The sequence below is a fragment of the Rhagoletis pomonella genome, unplaced genomic scaffold, assembly GCF_013731165.1.
Source record: "Rhagoletis pomonella isolate Grant_MI unplaced genomic scaffold, Rhpom_1.0 Rhpom_scaffold_00013, whole genome shotgun sequence".
In the NCBI taxonomy this organism is placed as follows: domain Eukaryota; kingdom Metazoa; phylum Arthropoda; class Insecta; order Diptera; family Tephritidae; genus Rhagoletis; species Rhagoletis pomonella.
Window position 1 is genome coordinate 20,632,835 of NW_023458567.1, and position 19,817 is coordinate 20,652,651.

The window sequence follows — 19,817 nt, forward strand, 5'->3', positions numbered from 1 at the left end:
AACCTTAAATCCATACTTACATGCATACACGCCCTTCCTCCAATTGCATTTCAAAACCAACTATCAGCTACCCGTTATCACTACACTTACTCACGCTGAAATACTCCTTCTACCCTAGCCACAAATCCGCACGCGCACACATTCCCATCCTCAAACTTGCACCTCCACTTTGCTTTCTTTTTGCTCGCTTTTACCACTTTATTGCTACATAGTGCACTACCGCTTTTCAATGCTTGCAGCAATGCAGTTGCAATAGTACTTAGCGCGCTTGTTGTAATACTTGCAGTTGTTACTGTTGTTGCAATCGCTTTGACTTGTGCTTTGTGTGAAATCTCGCCGCTGTTTGTATGCCCTCGCTAACTGTGGGTACACTACTACTATATTTTACTTAGTTATTATGCATTCACAAGTTTGCCTACACACAGCCATACAAACTTTTGTTTGTGTATGTAAATTTGTGTCACGCACACATAAACACACAAGCGCGGATACTTCACTAAACCATGCATAAACATATCTAACTACTCATGCGGATATGTCTATTTGCTTGGCTTGCTAGGTTTGTTGGTTGACATGAGCTTGGCCTGAATTTATGCTCTTTTAATCGACGATGACGACAGCGCGCCAGCGGAGAAAACGTCTGCTGAGAATGACGACATTAGTTGTGTTTTTTTACAAATTATCCAGTAACTTGCCAGTAACTCTCCAGTAACTTTATTTCTAAGAATTCGCTCTCATAGAAAAAATTTGCAAAAAAGTACGCGAACGCTTTTCCAGTAATAATTTGCAAGTTTCATGAACAGCTGATAAATTGGTTGTTTGTTCGCAGCATATTCCCAATAAAACGATATATTTTATATTTAAATATGTTTGTTTTGAAAATTTCCACAATAAAAATCCACAAACAGTTTCCTTATTAGTTTAAATTTCATCCAGCAACATGCGATCAGCTGTTTTTCGTACTGGCAAATTCTTACAAGTAAAAATTTATCCAGTAAAATCCAGTAAAAACTTGCTACTTCAGCTGTCATTTTTCGCTCTCTCAATTTCCCCTACTTTGCAAGTTTTTGCGTACGAAAACGCCAAAACATGAAAATTCGTAAAAACTTTTACTGGATTTTACTGGAAATGAGTAAAAAAACGCAACTATTGCTTAAACCACAAGCGCTGAAATATTGATAAACGTCTTCTTTACTTGTAGCATTGATAGCACTGATTTTTGTTGGCTTTTAATTTGTTTGTTTCGTTTACGAAAGAGGTAGTATGTATGCCTGTTTCTCAATAGGAAATTATCAAACAATTTGAGCCGGTGGAGGCATGGTATCTTAGTGTTAGGATAGGGCTATACCCAAGGAAAGACCTTTCAGTTTTGTATACGGAACATGACTCCGACTCCGTGTATCACGTAAGACATGCATAATTTATGAAGATTATGGAGAAAATTTTCTTTCTATATAGTTCCGATTGGGTGTGAGATCCAGTCCAGTCCGCGATTAAGTCAAATGTAGAACCTTCGCTGGCTACCTTATCAGCAGCCTCATTTCCATTTCCATTGAATATGAACACAAACTGAATCTACTTTGAAGTGACTACTACCATAATGGTTGCCCGGCTGCTCGAGAAATTGGCGTACGCTTTCTTTGAGTACGAGAAGTCACTTTGGCACCTTTAAACAATTCACAATCAGGTCCACTTTGGCTTCCGTCAAGGCGCAGGCTGGTTGAAGTCTCAAATTGTACAACACAGAAGTCCTTTTACATACATAGGTCATCTGAGCATTGTAAGCTTCAATTTATCGTCTCATACTCATAAATCTTTGAAGGGAAACCTACTTTTTTTTAGAAGTATTATCGTTTAGAAGTAAAGTCATTTGAGGTCTAAATCTTAACAAGTAAATAGTCGTTTAGGAATATCAAAGCATCGTTATATTTATCTTTTTCGTCCCACACTCATACATTTTTAAAGAAACGGGGTTTCAGAATCCACTACGCCTCCATGTACGCGGACTAGTTAGGGCTAGAGCAACTTTTTTTCTAGCGTTCGAGAGCTTTTCTGGAACTTCGTCAATACTACTTTAAGGCTTTTGGCACATACATAATTCGTGAAATCATCTTTTAAGAGCGACCTCCGTTGTTAGCACTCAAAATGACTGTGAGCAAAGCGTTTTGCTGTTAACTGGTAGCTTTCGTTTAATAGCGTGTAGCTTTTGTTAAGCTATTTATTAGTAAAAATTCACGTCAGTATAAATCAATGCATATTTTTTCGTGCAAAATTTGTGGCATTTTGTTTGTTTTCCGCTTTTTGTGCTGCTACCGTAGCTTCGTGCCATTTTGCATTTTTAGCCTATATATTAACTTGTATGCGACTCTTGTTGTTGTAAGCATATTGTTGTGTTTAATAATTTTTTTGTTTGCTTTTTTTATATTACATTACAAGCGCCTTTTGTTCTATGTATTGTATTTAATTTGGTGTTGTTTTTGTACTTATTATGCTTGTTGCGTATGTTGCTATTTTGTTTTGCCTTTTGTCGCTTTGTGCTATCTGCGGTTGCAATTTTTCCTTCAGTTTTTCCGTTTTTTTTTGTTATTGTAAATTTTTATTTTGCTTTTCGCTTTTGTTTGCATTGCTGTTGCTAGATAATTTTTTCTTGCACTTTTTTGTAGTTATTTTTTTCAATCTCTTCTGCGACTTTTTTGTTTTCATTCCAGCTGCAAGTCAGATACTTTGTTGTTGCAGGCAAAAAAACAAGAGATAAAGCCGTTTTCAATTTTTTATAGCTGCAATTTTTTCTGCTTCATTTTAAATGCTTGCACACACAAGCACACATGCATATGTAAATGCATTATATAGGCACCGTATATGTGTGTAAGGCTGTGTATTGTTGCAATTACTAAATCTCTTGGCTACTTTTTTCTGTGGCAGTGGCAAGTGCAGATTTTTATGCGGTTTCAAAGTTTTTGTTCTATTTTCGGGTGCTATTGCGCTAGTTGTGGCTTTGCTTTTGTTGTTGCTGTTGTTTAGCGCTCATCTTGAGCCTGGCTTTGCCCACAGCGACTTTGGACATCGTGCCGCTTGGGTTTCGGTTTGGGTTTTCCGTTTTCGTTGTTTATGCTGTTTACACTTATTTCTCCACATTTACAAGGTGTTGTTGTTCTTGTTATTATTTTTAATCTGTATGTAAATATCTTTGTTGTATGCTTTTTATTTTATGTTTTCAACATTTTGCGGTTTACCTTTTGCGTTCATATTTACTTTGATTATTTTACTGCTGTTGCTTTGCTCTCTGCTTCGAGCTTGCGAATTTGATTTGTTATTGGCGTACCTTGGCGTGCTTTGCTGGTTTGCATGTACATATTTATGAACATAGTACGTATGTTCGTAAGTAGGTGAGTCTTTTAAATGCAAATTTACGACAGTATTTTTCTGACTCTTCTGGCTTGTGCCTGTTGTTGCTTTCTGTTTTGATTTCAACAAACTTGGCTGGCTATCTATTGTTGGCGATTGTTGTAATCATTACGTTATTAAATAGTTTATTGTTGTTTTTGTTTTCATGCCAACTGTGCGCTTTTTAACATATTTTCTTAAGCCTCTTTCTGTTTTTGTTATTGTATTCTGTTGTTGTCTTTGTTGTTTCGCGCTATACAAACGAAAGTGTGTTTCGTTGTTGCTGTCACGCATTTTGAGTTGGCAAGTGCGGTTAACTATAAGGCGAGGTAAGTTGTGCAGTGAGTGGGGTATGTACTGGTATGCATGTGTGTGTGCGTTTAATTTCAAGTTGATTGCGTGTCCGGAAATGTTAAAGCTTTTATTTTTTAAGAATTATTTAAATCGCAAAAGTTATCGCTTAAAGCCGCAAGGTTTGTGTCCTCAAACGTGAAAATTTAGGTCTTAAAAAACGGCAGTAAAATTTTTTTTCGAATTGTACTAAATTTGTTAAAATTACAGTGGTTTAGTTTGGATACAGAGTGAAATTTTTATGTTTACGTTTATGTGTTAAACTATTTTACAAGAAATACTTTAATAAAATGCATAAAATTGTTGTCATCAGATTTTAGATTAAAAATTATCATCACATTTTTATTTAATTTTTAAAAGAAGACATTTTTGTCGTGCTTTAGATGATTTTGGTATCACATTTTTGTAAAAACGAATTGTTATTGAAATTTTTATTACATACAATTCATGAAATCACTGTTTTAAGTTAACTTACTTTTTGAAGTAATTTGCAATAAATAAAATTTTTGAACACATTTTTTACAATTTTTTTTTAAGTGACAAAATTTTTGTGATCACATTTTTGAAGTAAAATTTCTTAAAAGAAGATATACATATTTATTATATAACAAAGTTTTTGTTACCACATTTTCAGTAGTTTTTTTTTCAAAAAAGTGAAACAAAGCATAAGTGAATGAAATTAATTCGTTGTTACACTAAAATCGTAAAGATAGATTTTCGTGAGCGAGCGGAGAGAAATAATTTCAACGGTCCCATGGAAGCTATATCCCTGGAAGTCGTAACAGTAAACCAAAACTTATATATAAACTTAGCTCCCAGATCCTCCACCTGTAGCCCTGTGCAATCGTTTTATATGGTGTATGGATATAAGGCTAATAAAGTGTGACTAACCAATTACTGTATCCCCACCAGAAGGTATATTTCAAACCGACCTGCATTAATTTAGAATTTTTAGTTTTTAGTCGTTTTTTTACGTCAGAAAATTATGACGATTTTAAAAAACATATTCAGCATTACATGCGTTTCATTTTCCCCGAACCGGTTCACTTTTCACTTTTGGTTTCCATGGATTTACTATAGGCGGATGAAAAATTTTCGGGTGAATTTTTTCCAACGAAACTCTGTATAAGGCAGATTTTTTTTTTTTTAATTTTCAATTCGCTTCTATAATATTTAACGTAATCACTCAATTTCTATATGAAAACAATTCCGCGAAGACTCGAGTATTTCTAGAAATTCACATTTGTTATCATTTCACCGACGCTGCTTTGGTCTTATTTTTATTTATGTGCATATTTTTCTGTGACCCACTCAATGGGCGAATGCAATTTACAGTTCATTTGAATATACTATATACATACATATGTACACCCATATGCGCATTGAACATACAAAAAAATTTATAATAAAAAAATTAAAAGTATTAAGTAAATTTGTTTGTATGTAAGACAATAAATTTCAAATTTTCCGGGTAGCAAAATGAGGAATTCCCACTAAAATTACAAATTGTGTTATAAATAAATGCACAAATAGCCAAGACAAATTTATATTCATACGAGTACTGTATGCTCGTTTGTATTTTTCATATGTACGATGCACGCGTATGTATGCGCGCGTGAGCATCTAACTAAATGTTTTTGAATAATTCTTAGAATATGAACAGCAGCAAATGATGTTATAAATTTAATAAATGGCAAAGAAAATAGCAAAAAAAAAAAATTTTTAAATGTGTAAATAAATTAGATTGGAAAATAAATTGAGTACAAAAACTGCACAAGTAATTAACGAAACCAAGCAGATAAGGAATGCATATGTAAGTATGGATGTATGTATGTATGGACGAGCACACATAAGTACATACATATGTTTGTATGTACATATGTATTTATAGTGTCGCTTATTTATGCAAAAGTTGAATAGCAAAACGGCATGGCGACAGGGTCTAAGTCACTGTAAAAAGTTTTAAGCGCAAAGCGATTATATTTTTGTATCATTTATAACAAACAATCGTATCTTTATACAAATCGCAAATCAATGCCTTGTCGCGTCAGCTAGCCATTGTATCTACATAATTGTCGCATAGCTGAGCAGCTTAAATGGTTAAAGAGAAGCAATAGAAAAACAAAAGAAAAAGCAAAATGAAGGTGCAGCGCAAATGGCGAAAAAATAAGACTGGATGACATAAAATGTAAAAAAAAAGTTGCACAAAAACCGACCCGCTAAGGAGACAAAATTTCACGCACATTAAGGCAGTTGCATAGATACGCTTTGCACAATCATAGCTAAAAGGAAAAAAATTAAAAAAAATTTACAATTCAGCTAAGAAACTGTTAAACCAGCAAGACAAATAAAAACGAACAAAAAATCGAAGAAGGCACGAAAATTTTCAGGCGCACGGAAGAATTCGAAAAAAGGGAAAAGGAAACTCGAAAAGAGGCCAAAATCATACAAATCAACCAAATGAGAGCGTCCCGAAAAACTTTTATATGCTACGACTGTACAATTAATTTTAGCAGAATGAAACGATTCACTCGATTCAATTCAAACACCATACATACATATGTATGGACATATTTATGGAAAAATGTACTTGCAAGCGTGTTAGTTGGTACACTCGCGCGCACGTATCGGCAACCGTTGATATTTTCTCATTTTGTATTTTATTATTATTTAGTTGACTTGTGCGCGCGAGTTGTTAATTGTCGCACGGCGTAAACTGCAACAACAACAACAAAAGCATAACATTGCACAGCAGCCAGTGAGCGCGCACACACAACTGGGGGAAAACGTACAACGCGGCAACTCAGCGCGCGCAGGCAAGGTAGACCAAGCAGGCGCTCGAGCTCGGCTAAGCGGACTCAGCAGAGTTGATATTCTGTTCAGCAAGGCAGATAGACAGACAACGGCCGAGTCATTCAGCCAAACAGCCAGTTAGGCAGTCAGCGCGGCGTATATCCGCATTTACAATTCATTTATATGTTTGCCCGCTTGTATCTGCTATGTTGTTTGCTGCTGTAATTTTCGTTTTTCCAATTGTGTGATTGTGCACACTTTCGTATGCCGATAAATACAACGATGAATAAGTCATCAGCGTTGTGTGACGTGGGGTGTGCTGGCTGGCGTTCGTGCAGAAGGAGGAGGCGCGCGTCAGCTCTTGGGGTGTTAAATAGAGACGAGGTAGTTTTATTGGGAAAAATGCGTATTCATGTCCGTGGCCCATTGGGTTATGCGTGCCTTCGAGAAAATAAACGCCCGTAATTCGATAGAGAAAAATAGCTTTTACAAGTACAAAGCGGCGGCGGACAGTAGCGCACAGTAGAGATAATTGTTTTTCATAAAAAAAATTGGCAAAAATGTGGATTATGTTGTAGTAAAGAATGGGGAGGCGGGTTTAAGAAGGAGGAAGTGCAAGTAATTTCGAGGTTGAAAAATTACTTGCCTCAATCGTTGCTGGAAGTGGGTATTTAAAAATGAGAGAAGCACCAAATTTTTTTAGTATTTTCCATTTCATTGAGTGTTCTATGGGAGGAAGTGTTAATGCTTGTGTTTTGTTATTAAATAATTTGGTATTTGAACTTAAGTGTCTTAATAAAAAAACAAATGACTCGAAATTGATTTCGTTGCAACCTAGAGGGTTCAGACAAAGTTTCCAGTTTTTCCAAGACTTGTGTCAATAGGTATTTACATAAAAATTACTTTTATAAAGGTATGTCATTTGGGAAATTCTAAATCATTTTTAGTTAAGTAATTTGATTTGCAAGGATGAATATCATGTTCTTTTGACAAAATGTCATCAGAGGCATACTCAATTAGTGCGAACCGTGTGAAACAAACTGATAGGGCTCATTTCCGGATTCCAAAATTATTCCGGGAGTGGAGTTTAGATATCGATGCGGCAAGCATCCAAGCTGGTTTAGCCGTTACGAGTGTGATAAGCCGCACATAAGAGAGTTGACCAGCTTGTTATGAGCCAAGCATAAGAGCGTTTTGTAAGGCGTTAAGCATAGGAGCATTAACCCTTTCGTGATGTGCCAGGTACTAATTTTTGTATAAGATGCAAAACTATTATATTTAATCCATAGGGATATGCTTTTAAAAACAGGATAAGTTTACAAAACTTGTTTATACTTGGATTTGGTTATATGTAGTTAGTTAATGTAGGTAACAGCTGGTTCAATAGCCAATTCAATCCGACGGCCATATTTCACTCCCTTTTCCACTTCAAACTCAACAATATGACATGCCTGATCTCTATTTGCAGAATTTTAACATGAAGGTTGGCTCGTTCTTTGGTCGACAAATAAAAAGCGATAATTTTAATTGTCGTAAACTATATGTTGCTGATATTTCGACGGTCACCAACTACGATATTTTGTTTTATTTTTCACTTTGTTAATTTTATCGAATTTCACTTAATTTTATTTATTTCGTTGTTAAAATTTTAATATGAATATTTCTTTCAGTAAATTTGTTTTCATATCTATTTTTCATTTTGTACCTATCTTCTCTTCATTTTGGTACCTATTTGCTTCTATTTCATTACTTTATAAAATTTTTATTGGCCATCTTACATTTTTCAACTTCTAAATCACTTGATTCATTCACTTAATCACTTTTTGCTTTGTAGTAAAGCTACTCGTAGCAGTTGCCACCACTTAACAAACTTTTCCATCGTTAAGTCATCCCTCTCATAAACTTGAAATCCTATATACAAACTAAATAATCTACATATATGTACATACATATTTGTGTATGAGTACTCACCTCGGTAAATTCGCTAGATAGCGTGACTGTTTCTCCCGTCGCAGCTCATCGGTTAGCCGGCAATAGGTGTTATTAATGCAAACACTGCGACGCAGATTCATCTCCGAATCCTTGATGCGCTCCAACTTGTGTGCACACAATTGCAATATGCGTTTACGTTCTTCACGTTGACGCAACTTTGGCGATATCATTGGTACACGCGAACGATGATGATGATAGCCGATGGGCGGTGAGGAACGTGGCGGGCCAAACATATCGGAATCGTCTTCGCAACCATTCACTGTTGTTGTTGTGGGCAAGGTCATTTTGTTTGTTTTTTGGTTTTTGTAATTGTTGCTGATGTTACTTTTACAGCGTTGCGTTGCGTTGCAATACCTTTTCGCTTTGATTGCTTGCGGGTAGGTTAACGTACTACAACAAGTGTTGTTGTCTCACCTTCGTCTGTTTTTTATTGCTCTGTTGTTTTAGCGTTTTTATTGCGTCCACACTTCTTTACCTGCTTTGACTTTTAATTGAATTTCTCGCAGAAAATATTCCGCTTTGCTGCTACTAATGTCTGCTGCTTCTGTTGGTGCTCGGTACTCGCTTGCAGTGGCCGTTAAGTTTGTCGAGTCTGCAGTGGCGACTTTATTGTTGCGAAACTTGGCGTGTGGTAATTTGCCGCTATAGTGAGTTCACCCTATCCAGTGGTCTTAAAACTTTTTTTAGGTAATTTTTGGCCACTGCTAGTTTGATGTGTGTGTGTACATAATAGGAGCACGAGCACTTCTCAACTGACTTTTGTAAGAATCCGGCAAGTTTTGCAGCAATTTCTATGCTACTTTTTCGTTTTTTGAACTTGTATCAGTTTTGAAAACTTTTATTTTACAAAATATCTTAACTTCTTACACTTTTAAGCGGTTATTGTTGCCGCTGCTGCTGCCTTTTTGTGTGTTCCTTTTTAATTTTTTAATTTTATTAAACTTAAGAGCAGCACAACAATTTTGTTCACAGCTATTTAAGAGCACTCACTGCAAAACTTGTTCCACCACCTTGTCTGTCTGGCTGTGCGCGCGTATGTGTGGCTGCTGCTGTAACTTTTTTGTTATTTTTTCTTTGCTGCTTTGAAATTTCCACTACAGTTGAAATATGTTGTTAGTTGGCTGACGCCGCCGCCACTGTTGCTTCTTCTTCTACTCTTGTTTGTTGCAAGGCAAACCACAATTTATTTCCACTTAATTATTTTGTGTATGGTTTCTTTGCTTTTTGTGTGTTGACTGTCTTTTATTGCTGTTGCTACTCCTTCTGCTGTCGTTGTTGATTGCTGTGTTTTGATTTTCTTTGCCTTTATTATCCTCTGCATAAACTTTTGACTCTGAATTTATGCGAACTTTGGTTTAATCCACTTAAAAATTTTTCAGTTGTCACTTTCACACACACACGCACTTCGATTGCAATAAAATTCTTTGTAAAGGCTTTGTTGTAAGTTGCTTCAAAATTTATTTTTTATTGAAATTTACACATGTGTTTCATAAAACAAATTGCTGTTTATTGCACCTTGTTAAAAATGTTTTATAATTGCTAATTTTTTAATAATTCGTCCTTTCTTTAATTTCTTTAGAATTGTGTTTTATTAATTTGCTTTCATAAAATCATTTAAGTCGTTGAAAATTTCAAAATAATCCACGGCCTTTTGAATTTTCACGCCTTTATTATTTTATGTCTTGCAAATGTTTGATTTATTTAAAATTTAATTGATTTGTTAATATCAAAAATTTTTTATTGTAAATTGAATCTCTTTTAATTGCTGTTAATATGTGCCCATTCATTTCACACAAACAATTGCACCGAATTTCTAAACATAGTCACACGAAATAATTAAAAAGTTCTGCACAAATCACTAAAGCGTATCAGCTACCAATTTCTCATGCGATTTTTATTTGTTAAAATATTTTAAATTTGCTTTAATTTTTTTTAATAAATTTATTAATTTTTCCGAATTTTCACATTGGCTTTACTAATTTTTAATGCTTCCTTAATCACTTTTCAACTTTCAAAAAATTGCATAGGTATTTGTCTTAAATACTTTAATACATAATTCTTAAAAAGACTTTCCACACAAAATTTCTTTTTACAAATTTACACCACAATTTATGCAATTATTCAATAATTGTTTAATATACAATTTTCTTCTTATCTTGTTGCGCTGGTTATTAACACGAAATTAATTAATTGCGATTATGTTATTCAGTTTCAGTTCAGCTGTTGCCATTACTACTACCGTTCACTATGTACATATGTAAGTATGTAACTTAGCACATTTGTGTAATACACGCTTGTTGCTGTTATTTTTATTGTTGTTCTACTGTTTCCACTGCTGTTGTGAGCATCTGTGTGTGGGGCTCTTCTTCTGCTTTGCTGTTTTCATGTAAGTGAGAGTCTCTTTTGGGTTTACTTGCCCGTCGTGTTGCTTTTGTATGTTTGTAGGTAGAAAGATAGCAGCCAAAGCTTGCTTGCTATTTAGTTAGTTGCCGTTTGATGTTTGTGAGCAAACGTTCCGCGTTTATTTTATAGCACGTCCACACGGTTCTCACGTTCACAGTGAACTGAACTGTAGCCTGGCCGTCAGATGCCCGTTTGGTTCGGCTGATTGTGGCAAACCGACTGAATTCAATTGACAGACAGCCAGCAGCAGCAAGCTGAATTTCATACAGCGCATTAGCAGCGTATTAACAGCGTTAACAGCTTGACAACAGAGGCATACGAAATGCGATGTGCAATGTGTCGCAGACACAGAGTTTGGGGGAAGGCCAACCATGCTGTTGGAATACAAATGTGAATAGGTTTTTCTTTTTTTAATATGCATTTCTCTGTTTGTACACATGTTGATTTGATGTGTAGTGAAGGCACCGAAGGCAAACCAGCAGATAAGCAAGCAGTCGACCGCAAAAGAGCGCGAGAGCGTGTACTCACCTTGCAACTGTTGTACGTACGTCGGATGAGGTCGGTCGGTTGGTTGGTTGGCTGGTGGGTTTGTTAGTAGTAACAGCCCCAATAATCCAGACGCCACAAGCAGCCAAGCCAAGCATTGAGTACATCAGCGAAAATTCCCTCTTTTCTGCCGCAATGTGTGCCCTTCTCTACAATAACGTCACCATCCTCATATACGGTTGGTGAGTTGTGGATAACCGCTGCTTTAAGCATTGTGACAAGCCAACGACTATACAAAATTTTGATATGAAATCGCGTTGATAGGCGATTAGAGCATTGAATAAGCGCAAATGCATATGGACTGTTCGGGGCTGTATGTACATACTTACTTACATATGTATGTATAGGCTAGGCACTAGGAAGGAAGAAGCAGAGCAAAGACACTGACCGAAAAAAAGAAAACAAAAAACAATTAAAAACATTAAGCGCAGCGTGTTGTACTACAATTAAACAAGTTCTATGACATCCATACAAACACATCTACTGACGGTATTTATAATAGAGGGGATACGTGCGGTATAAGACGAGTGGTAAGCAAAATTAAGCTACTAAAGAGTAGGAGGTTGAAGTGAGGACAAAGAGCGTGTGCACGTACACACACACACCATATAAGGGCGCTGAGCTGATTTACTCAAATTTGATGTAGTGCAATATTAATTGTAAAGGCACCTACATATAAATTCCAACTTAAATCGATTAACATAAATGAAGGGTCACACCAGAAGACAAAGAAATTTACAGAAATGTAAATGTGCATGATTATTAAATTCGACTGAACATACACTCCATACATATGTATGTACAAATGTACACTGTGTGTGCATGCATTTTAAGTGCTCTGTATCAAAAAGTATTTCGCTGTAAATTAGCGTGCTGTTAGAGGTGCTTTTGGGATAGAATGGCGCAACATAGCCAAATAGGTTGAAAGAAATAAAAAATAAAATAAAATATTCAAATTGAAATTGATTCGCAAGTCGCATGCTTTAGTGATTAATTGTCTTATTTCTTTAATAAAAATTGATTTACTTTAAGTTGCGGGCTGTTAACAGCGACTTGCAGTTATACACCATTAATGACATTTTATGTCCTTCGCCTTTTTTATTTTTGGTGCTCATCTAACTTTGCATGCCGTTACAAAGTATGTAAATTTTTTCATACCTCACCTCCTCTTGTGATAACACACAGAGCTACTTATGTACCTTCTCTAGCCGCTGTTGACTTAACAGACAGTAGTAAGTAAAACAGAGAGTGAGCATGACAACGACGTCGTCATCTTGGCCGTGGCTTTAGCAATACGTAAATACATACATATGTACAGATACATATACATATGTATATGTGTTGTTATCGCTCTCGTTTGACATCATAGCAAAGGCAATGAAACAGTTCATTAATTTTTGCTAATAAAAATTTAGACATTTTGTTGCTTGTTTTACCTACAAGAATATATACATTTGTACAAACATACATACATATATACACGTGTGTATAGCATTAGCTCTTAAATGTTTGTTTGTATACACAAATATACATTTCATATACATACATATGTATGTATGTATACAGACTAGCGTTAGCGCGCATTCACTTAGGTCATTGTTTTTGCCATGAGTTTGTTTTGGCAAGGTGAGAGGGGGCTCGCTCAGTCGTTCGGTGTTAGTATGCGTTGTCAATTTTTCTGAGGGCATTAACTTCAAATATTCGTTTGTTGTTAGTCGTTGGCGTTTAAATTAAAGAAGATATGCACAGACTTTCTGTTGTAGGCTTGCAAAAGCACACATACCCGTACACCCATACATTTCTACCTGTCTGCTGTCCAGTGCTGCTGCTGGGCAATATGAACTTCTTGTGAATGGTTAGTTAGTAGTTAGGGGTCAAAATGTATTAAACAATAAATATTTATATATGTATGTACAATGTACATTGCACATACTATGTATATTTGCTTATTCGCAAATTATGAATCATAATTAACAGCATACATATGCATGATAGATAGATACATAGGTACATATTACACGTTTACATGGTTGTAAGAATGTCTCTTCAAAAAAAAGAGCATTTTAAAGTCCTTTGGGGTTACTTGCTTCAAATAAGTATTTTGAATTTACTACATACATTGTTTACAAAGGTATGTACGTATGTATGTATTTTATTATCCTTGAATATACATATATTTACACGTACATTTGTATGTAGTCTAGTAAACGTGGATGTAAGAATACGTGTGTGTGTACATAGTAAAAACATTTTATGTTAACGATTAACGTTGACGTATGAACATTTCTGTGTAAATAACAGCAACGACACCAACTGTAGGTATCCACTGCTAAATAAGATTAAATGGCAATTAAGGGTGACTAGCTAGGTATTATTTTTGACGTTTAGCTATAGAAATTTAATCTTAAGTTACAGTTATGCTAATGTTACCTTTTATAATAAATGAAATGAAATGACTCTCTGACTCAATTTTTGCACTTGTAAATTGGGGTCCAGCTAAAAAATTTGCCCTGGAAATCGAGTCGGAGATTAACTCTGGGATTCAGTAAGCAGTCTCTAGTTACTAAATAATAGTGTTTTTTCGTGGTAAATATGAATTTTGAGACTATTTGGTATTCAGTAAGCTGTCTCGCGTCTCTAGTCTCAGAAAAGTCACTAATTTGTCAGCTGACTCTGATTTGGTCACAAGAAAGAAAACTATGGAGGAAAAGATAATAGCTTTCTGTTTTATTTAAAAAACGCGAAAGTGAAGCGAAATATTTTTTCTTCACTATCATAAAAATTTATTGAAAGAAAATTTTTGTTGAAAACTAAAATCTAAAGATTATATAAAAAAGATAAAACTAACACAAACTGAAAAAAATACAAAAAAAAAAAATACAAAATAAGTAAAAAAAATTCCCCGTGCTTGAGGACTCGAACCCGGATCTCTTGAGCGACAGTCTAATGCTTTGACCACTCGGCCATCGCCACTCTGGTAGCGGCGCCAGCGAAAGGCATACACAAATGCTATCAGTCGACTGTATGCTTTTGTTTTCACCACACATTTTTGGTGAATTTTTTGTGACTATCCTACTGAATGCCCAAATCATCTCAAGTCACTAATTGCTAGTCTAAAATTTAGTGACTTCAGAAGAGACAATTACTTATGCCAGGGTAAGCTTACTTTGTATGCATGAAGCCCATTATATTGCTCATCTCATTTCACATAAACTCAACTCAACTCATCTCAACTTAACTCACTTCATTTCATCCTACCCACCAAACAATTTGTGTTGCCGGTAATAAGAAAACGTGTCGCCCTCGGAAACAAATTTATTGCCGGTAATATTGCCATCGAATCGATTTCCTATTACCGGTCGCTCTAAAACGTCCGCCGAAGGCAACTCGCCTGGGCGAGTCGTTTTCTTATTACCTGAATGAGTCCTTTTCTTATCGCTTCAGGCGATATTTGGTATAATTATATTCTTTTTAATACCTCATTTATTTTTTTGTATACCAAATTGCAACTTACAATCGGAATTAATTCATTTTCTCGCTGTGAGACTTCCTATTTTTTCAATCTTGTCCTTGGGCATAATTTAGACGCTTTTGGCCAATACTATTGACGCCATATTCATAAGTTTCGGAATTTTTGAGAACTTTTTTATTCAAAATTGACATGAACGAAGTGATGTTGCCGATTTGTCACCACAGCAATAAATCGGTGAGTCGCCAATTTGTTGCCATTGACGATTGTTGCCTATTTCTCATGTTTTGCATGGTGGGTATGCATCTCAACTCACCTCAACTCACTTTAACTCACACCAACTGAACTGAACTGAACTCACCTCAACTCACAACCCAACTCATCTCACTTCACCTTTACTTACCTCACCTCAACCCAACTCACCGTTACTCACCTACATATATTCACTTTAACTCACGTTAACTCATTTCACCTGGATTCACATCATCTTACCTAATCTCGTTTCAGCGAAGGAAATAACGAAATGCATTTTATATCTGAATTGATCAGCGAATAAAATCACAAATAAAATTGATTTCTTGATATGCGATTCGATCAATTTAAAACCCCTCAACCCCTTGTGGTCCCGGCGCACTAATTCCTTTTAATATGCTGCTTCACTGTTCATGAGCGCAATTGAGAAATAAATGTGCTAGGAATTTACTCGACTATTGATAAGAAATTAACAAATGAATTATCTCAATTTTAAAATGAAAGCAGAGAACAATAATATAGAAGCGGTTAAGATGGAAAACCTTGCTCTATATTGTTGTTTGCCGATTTTTTTGCTTCAAGTTCAAAATATTTACAAAAATTGCAAGCTATCAGCGTTTTTTTTTATCTTCAGAAGTATGAATGTGTATGTACAAACATACATATGTATGTTTGTATGTAGGGCTGGAGTTAAACTAGCTAGTTGTATGCCAGCGGCTTATCGCGAGAGTAGCTAGAATTGGGACAGTGCTGGTCCATTTTCAAATTGAATTTTTAATTTTATGCAATTAAATAATAATTAAATGTCTACTGGTACATAAATAAATGTAAGTATTGTTACCAAAGCTGTGTTTTATGGCATGAATTAAGTAATTTTTACACTTTCTATTCTACCTACATATGTATATGTACACCAAATAAAGGAAGCTGCAATGACCACAATACGAATAATCGCCGAATGGCTGGACTCAATGGGACTTAAATTAGCAGAACATAAAACAGAGGAAGAAAAACCCGGGAGACACTCACGATACAATTAGGAGACTGTAAACTACACACACAACACTGGCGATAAAGTACTTAAGCGCCATGATTGATGCCAGACTCACATATGAAGAGCATCTGGAATATGTTGTTGAAAAAGCGAGTAAAGTAAGCGGCGCCCTCACGAAAATGATGCTAAATAGCCGTGGTCTAAAACAATATCGAAGGCGATTAATAGCTAGGGTCCTGAAGTCGGTGGCACTTTACGGTGCAAAGGACGCTGGACGCACCGGCTAATCCCAAATATGTATACGAAGGTGGATGTCACGTCTTCTCGGCGAAGTAAACTTCAACGTCACGCAAATCTTGACTGGTCATGGTTGCTTTAAAGCTTATCTGAAACGTTTCAAACACGAAGAATTTTACTACTGCGAATCGTGTGGAAAAAGCAGAGTTGAAGACGTGGAGCACGTCTTATTTCACTACCTGAGATTTGATACTGGCAGGAACTACATCTGCTCGGTGTTTGGTGAAGCTCCTACCCCAGAAAATATTTTGGAGCTCCCAAGAAAATTGGGCAGCAGTGGAAAACGCATCTTCGCAAATCCTATTCAAGCTGCGAATCGATAAAAAATGCCGGAAACGATGCAGGCGAGCTGATGAAACTATCACTGCGAACATAGTCAACGGACGTTAATAGTACGCAACATACTTTCCGACGCAATACTTGACGGTAGTACCGGCAGGGGAAAATGGTACACCGGAAAACAGGGAGTTTTAGTTCGAGTTAAAGTCCCACACTACGTGGGACAGGGTTTTGATGCTTTCTTCCTGAACAAAAAAAATATGTATGTAAATGTAAATATGTATGTATGTGTATACCTAAAATTGTTTATACATATGTTTGTATGTACGTACGCACATACATATGTACATATGTATTATTAACTTAAGTACACTTCCATATCTTTGTTTTGTACAATAGCAGGCAACGTATTTATGTAATTACATAGACGCGTGTACACTGGTTGTTTGTTTTCGTTATTGTGAGCTGTTATCTACTAAAAGAGCGTCTACTAAAGCCGATAACTGGTTAATTGGAATTAAATATTGTATACAAAGTTTCTTTGACTATGTGCATTTATATATATGTTTGTATGTATATATTGTATGTACAATTGCAAATCTGTTATCGTACGAACACCTGACTAAATAATCGTTAATGAGTTTGTTATTAAAAAAAATCAAAAATAACTAGTGAATCCTTTTTATTTCAGAAAATTGTCCAAATTTGTATTTAAGGGGCGGATAAATTTAAAAATTGACTTGAAAAAACTTCTTTTTTAGTACCGTTTCAAATATTTTAGAGCACATGTTCCCTTTGATTTGAATGTGCTACGATGATTTTGCGTCAAATTCGAAAGCCGGCCCTTCCGCAATCCACAGTTGGTCCGCACATTTATCTCACCCAACCCAAACATCTTCTCTATATCGAGGGCTTATATTCAGTACCCTCTATCTGCAATTTTCATAAAAACTACTTTGTGATGTTAGAACCTATCTGAGACTTATCTCTCATCACTGATGTTAATTCTGACTTTGCAATTTAATAGTAAATTCTTTTGTTAAGCGTTATATAAAGTCAGCATTAATATTACCAATGTCAGTTAAGTCTTAGGTTAATTTTTATATCAGAATTTAATTTTTGTGAAAAGTGCAGATAGGGGGTATTGAATATAAACCCTCGATATATTGTATCAAGCCATGACATGTCGATGGCCAGCCTAACTAGGGCGCTTCATTAAGCCTAGTCGCGAAGTGGGTTACTTCGGGTACTGGGCGATCTCCGTATCTTCTAAGCCGATTTCAATGTTTCTCTGCCCGCTTTTTCCTCGCCACAAGGGACCGATTATGTGTAAAAAAAATTTAAAAACGTACGCCTAAAATGAGAGATCTTCAAAAAAAGATTGACAGAACCTCAAGATTTTCCTCACATCGAGCGCCCATAAGCTTCGCATTCATCGAACAGCTTGCTGCATATGGACATTAGACTGGGTCATGAAAAATTATTTAAATAGGCAAAGTCCTCACCAAGTAAATTTTGAAACAAGGCTGGCAATTAAAAACTTTTTTTTGTATGAAGACCAACTCGGTCTAATGAGACTAAGAAAAGCTACGTAATGTCAATGCCTTCATAATCGATTTCAATAATTTCGTTTTTCGACATTGTATCTTGGAGGTCTATTGAGCTGTGATCGAAGAAATAACCGAAGTCTATCCAACAGCTGCGGGTTTGATGCTGGTTATACCATAGCGTTTAGTGGTAATCTTGGAGATGCTGCAAGAGTTTAACTTGGACATACATATCTACGCACAATTGGAGAGCAAACGAACGCTGGCACAATGTATGTATGTGGCCTTTCCTTTCGGCAACGAAAGCTTTCGCATTCCAGCGAAGGGCTACAAAAACCTCAATTAAGGGAGACCCATTTAACTTAGCTGCTTGCGTGAAAACTGAATATCCTCCAGCAACATACGGCCACATAATTATGTTTCTGGAACATCGTGGAGCACAACTTTCAGCTCAGTTGAATACTAGAAGGACGCCATGGAGAAGGCGTTCGAGACCAAACGAGGTTTTAGAATCTGCATAAAGCACAAAGCACCTCGGAATATTTCTGTATAGCAATTGTCGTGGAAATCTCAAAAATAAATTTTCGGAATTTTGTATGAATAAAATGTTTACGGTTATTGTTAGGCCCATACTACTCTACGGGGTTTTCGTCTGGAGAATTACCTAAACGCCATCCCTAAATTGGAGGGTAAACGTTGCGTTATACCGAAAGCAATGCGCTCCATTCTTGGCGTTTTCTCCTAAACTCTCCTTTCTTTCCCGTTTCCCCGTTTTCTCGTTTCCTCTTTCTCACTTCTGTCTTCAGCACCCAACTTCAAGACGTAATGATTAAGGCATTTTGACAGTTCTTTGATTCTTGACGCACCTATTTGAGGATAAGTTCACAATAATTATCACAACGGGTGTCTTGAGAACAACAACGACAATATAGCGTTTATAACTACTGCGGGGCTTTACGCACCGGGCCAGCTTGGATTCAGGGCGTACGATTCCAAAATTGACTCAGTAGGAGCTGGGATTTACGCACCTGAACCAGAAATTTGCAGGCTCTATCTCATCTATGGGCCTATGAGTTGAAATTCTGGTAACAAACAAAGTGGCAGAAATACAAACATTTATACACGGCAGTCAGGTAGCCATTAAGGCCCTACTTTCATATCCTACCTAATCTTTCTACCAATACGAAAGATCTGACGAGGTAGTCAAAGAGGCCGGTTTCTTAGAAGCTTCACTAGGGACGAACCTCCAAATTTCTCTACAGGAAATCATACGAACACATGATTTTCTCATGCACCTGCAGGCATACAGTATGTTGATTGCTAAGAGGTCCGCAGGGTTGTAAAAAAATATGTGTCTGTGTGATAGAAAACCTACGGAATTCTTGCAACTGAAAACGGTAGACAAAAAGTTTAGGAAGTGCAACGGCAAGCTATGCAGTTCATCGTTCGCGGTATTCGCTACCACCACGCGTAAAGGCCAGTAAATCTGCTTTCCCCCGAACAATCCAAG

At 36.2% G+C, this 19,817-nt stretch overlaps 1 protein-coding gene across 1 annotated transcript in view; it reads right to left on the reverse strand.

The window, feature by feature from the left end:
* The window catches only part of LOC118748958 (probable serine/threonine-protein kinase roco9), an 82,084-nt gene extending 70,851 nt beyond the window's left edge, over positions 1-11,233 (reverse strand). Inside the window, exon 1 of the mRNA XM_036483722.1 lies at positions 8,500-11,233. Coding sequence (XP_036339615.1) covers positions 8,500-8,804 — 305 coding nt within the window. The 5' untranslated portion in view covers positions 8,805-11,233. The remainder of the gene's footprint in view (positions 1-8,499) is intronic.
* Positions 11,234-19,817: the final 8,584 nt, after the last annotated feature.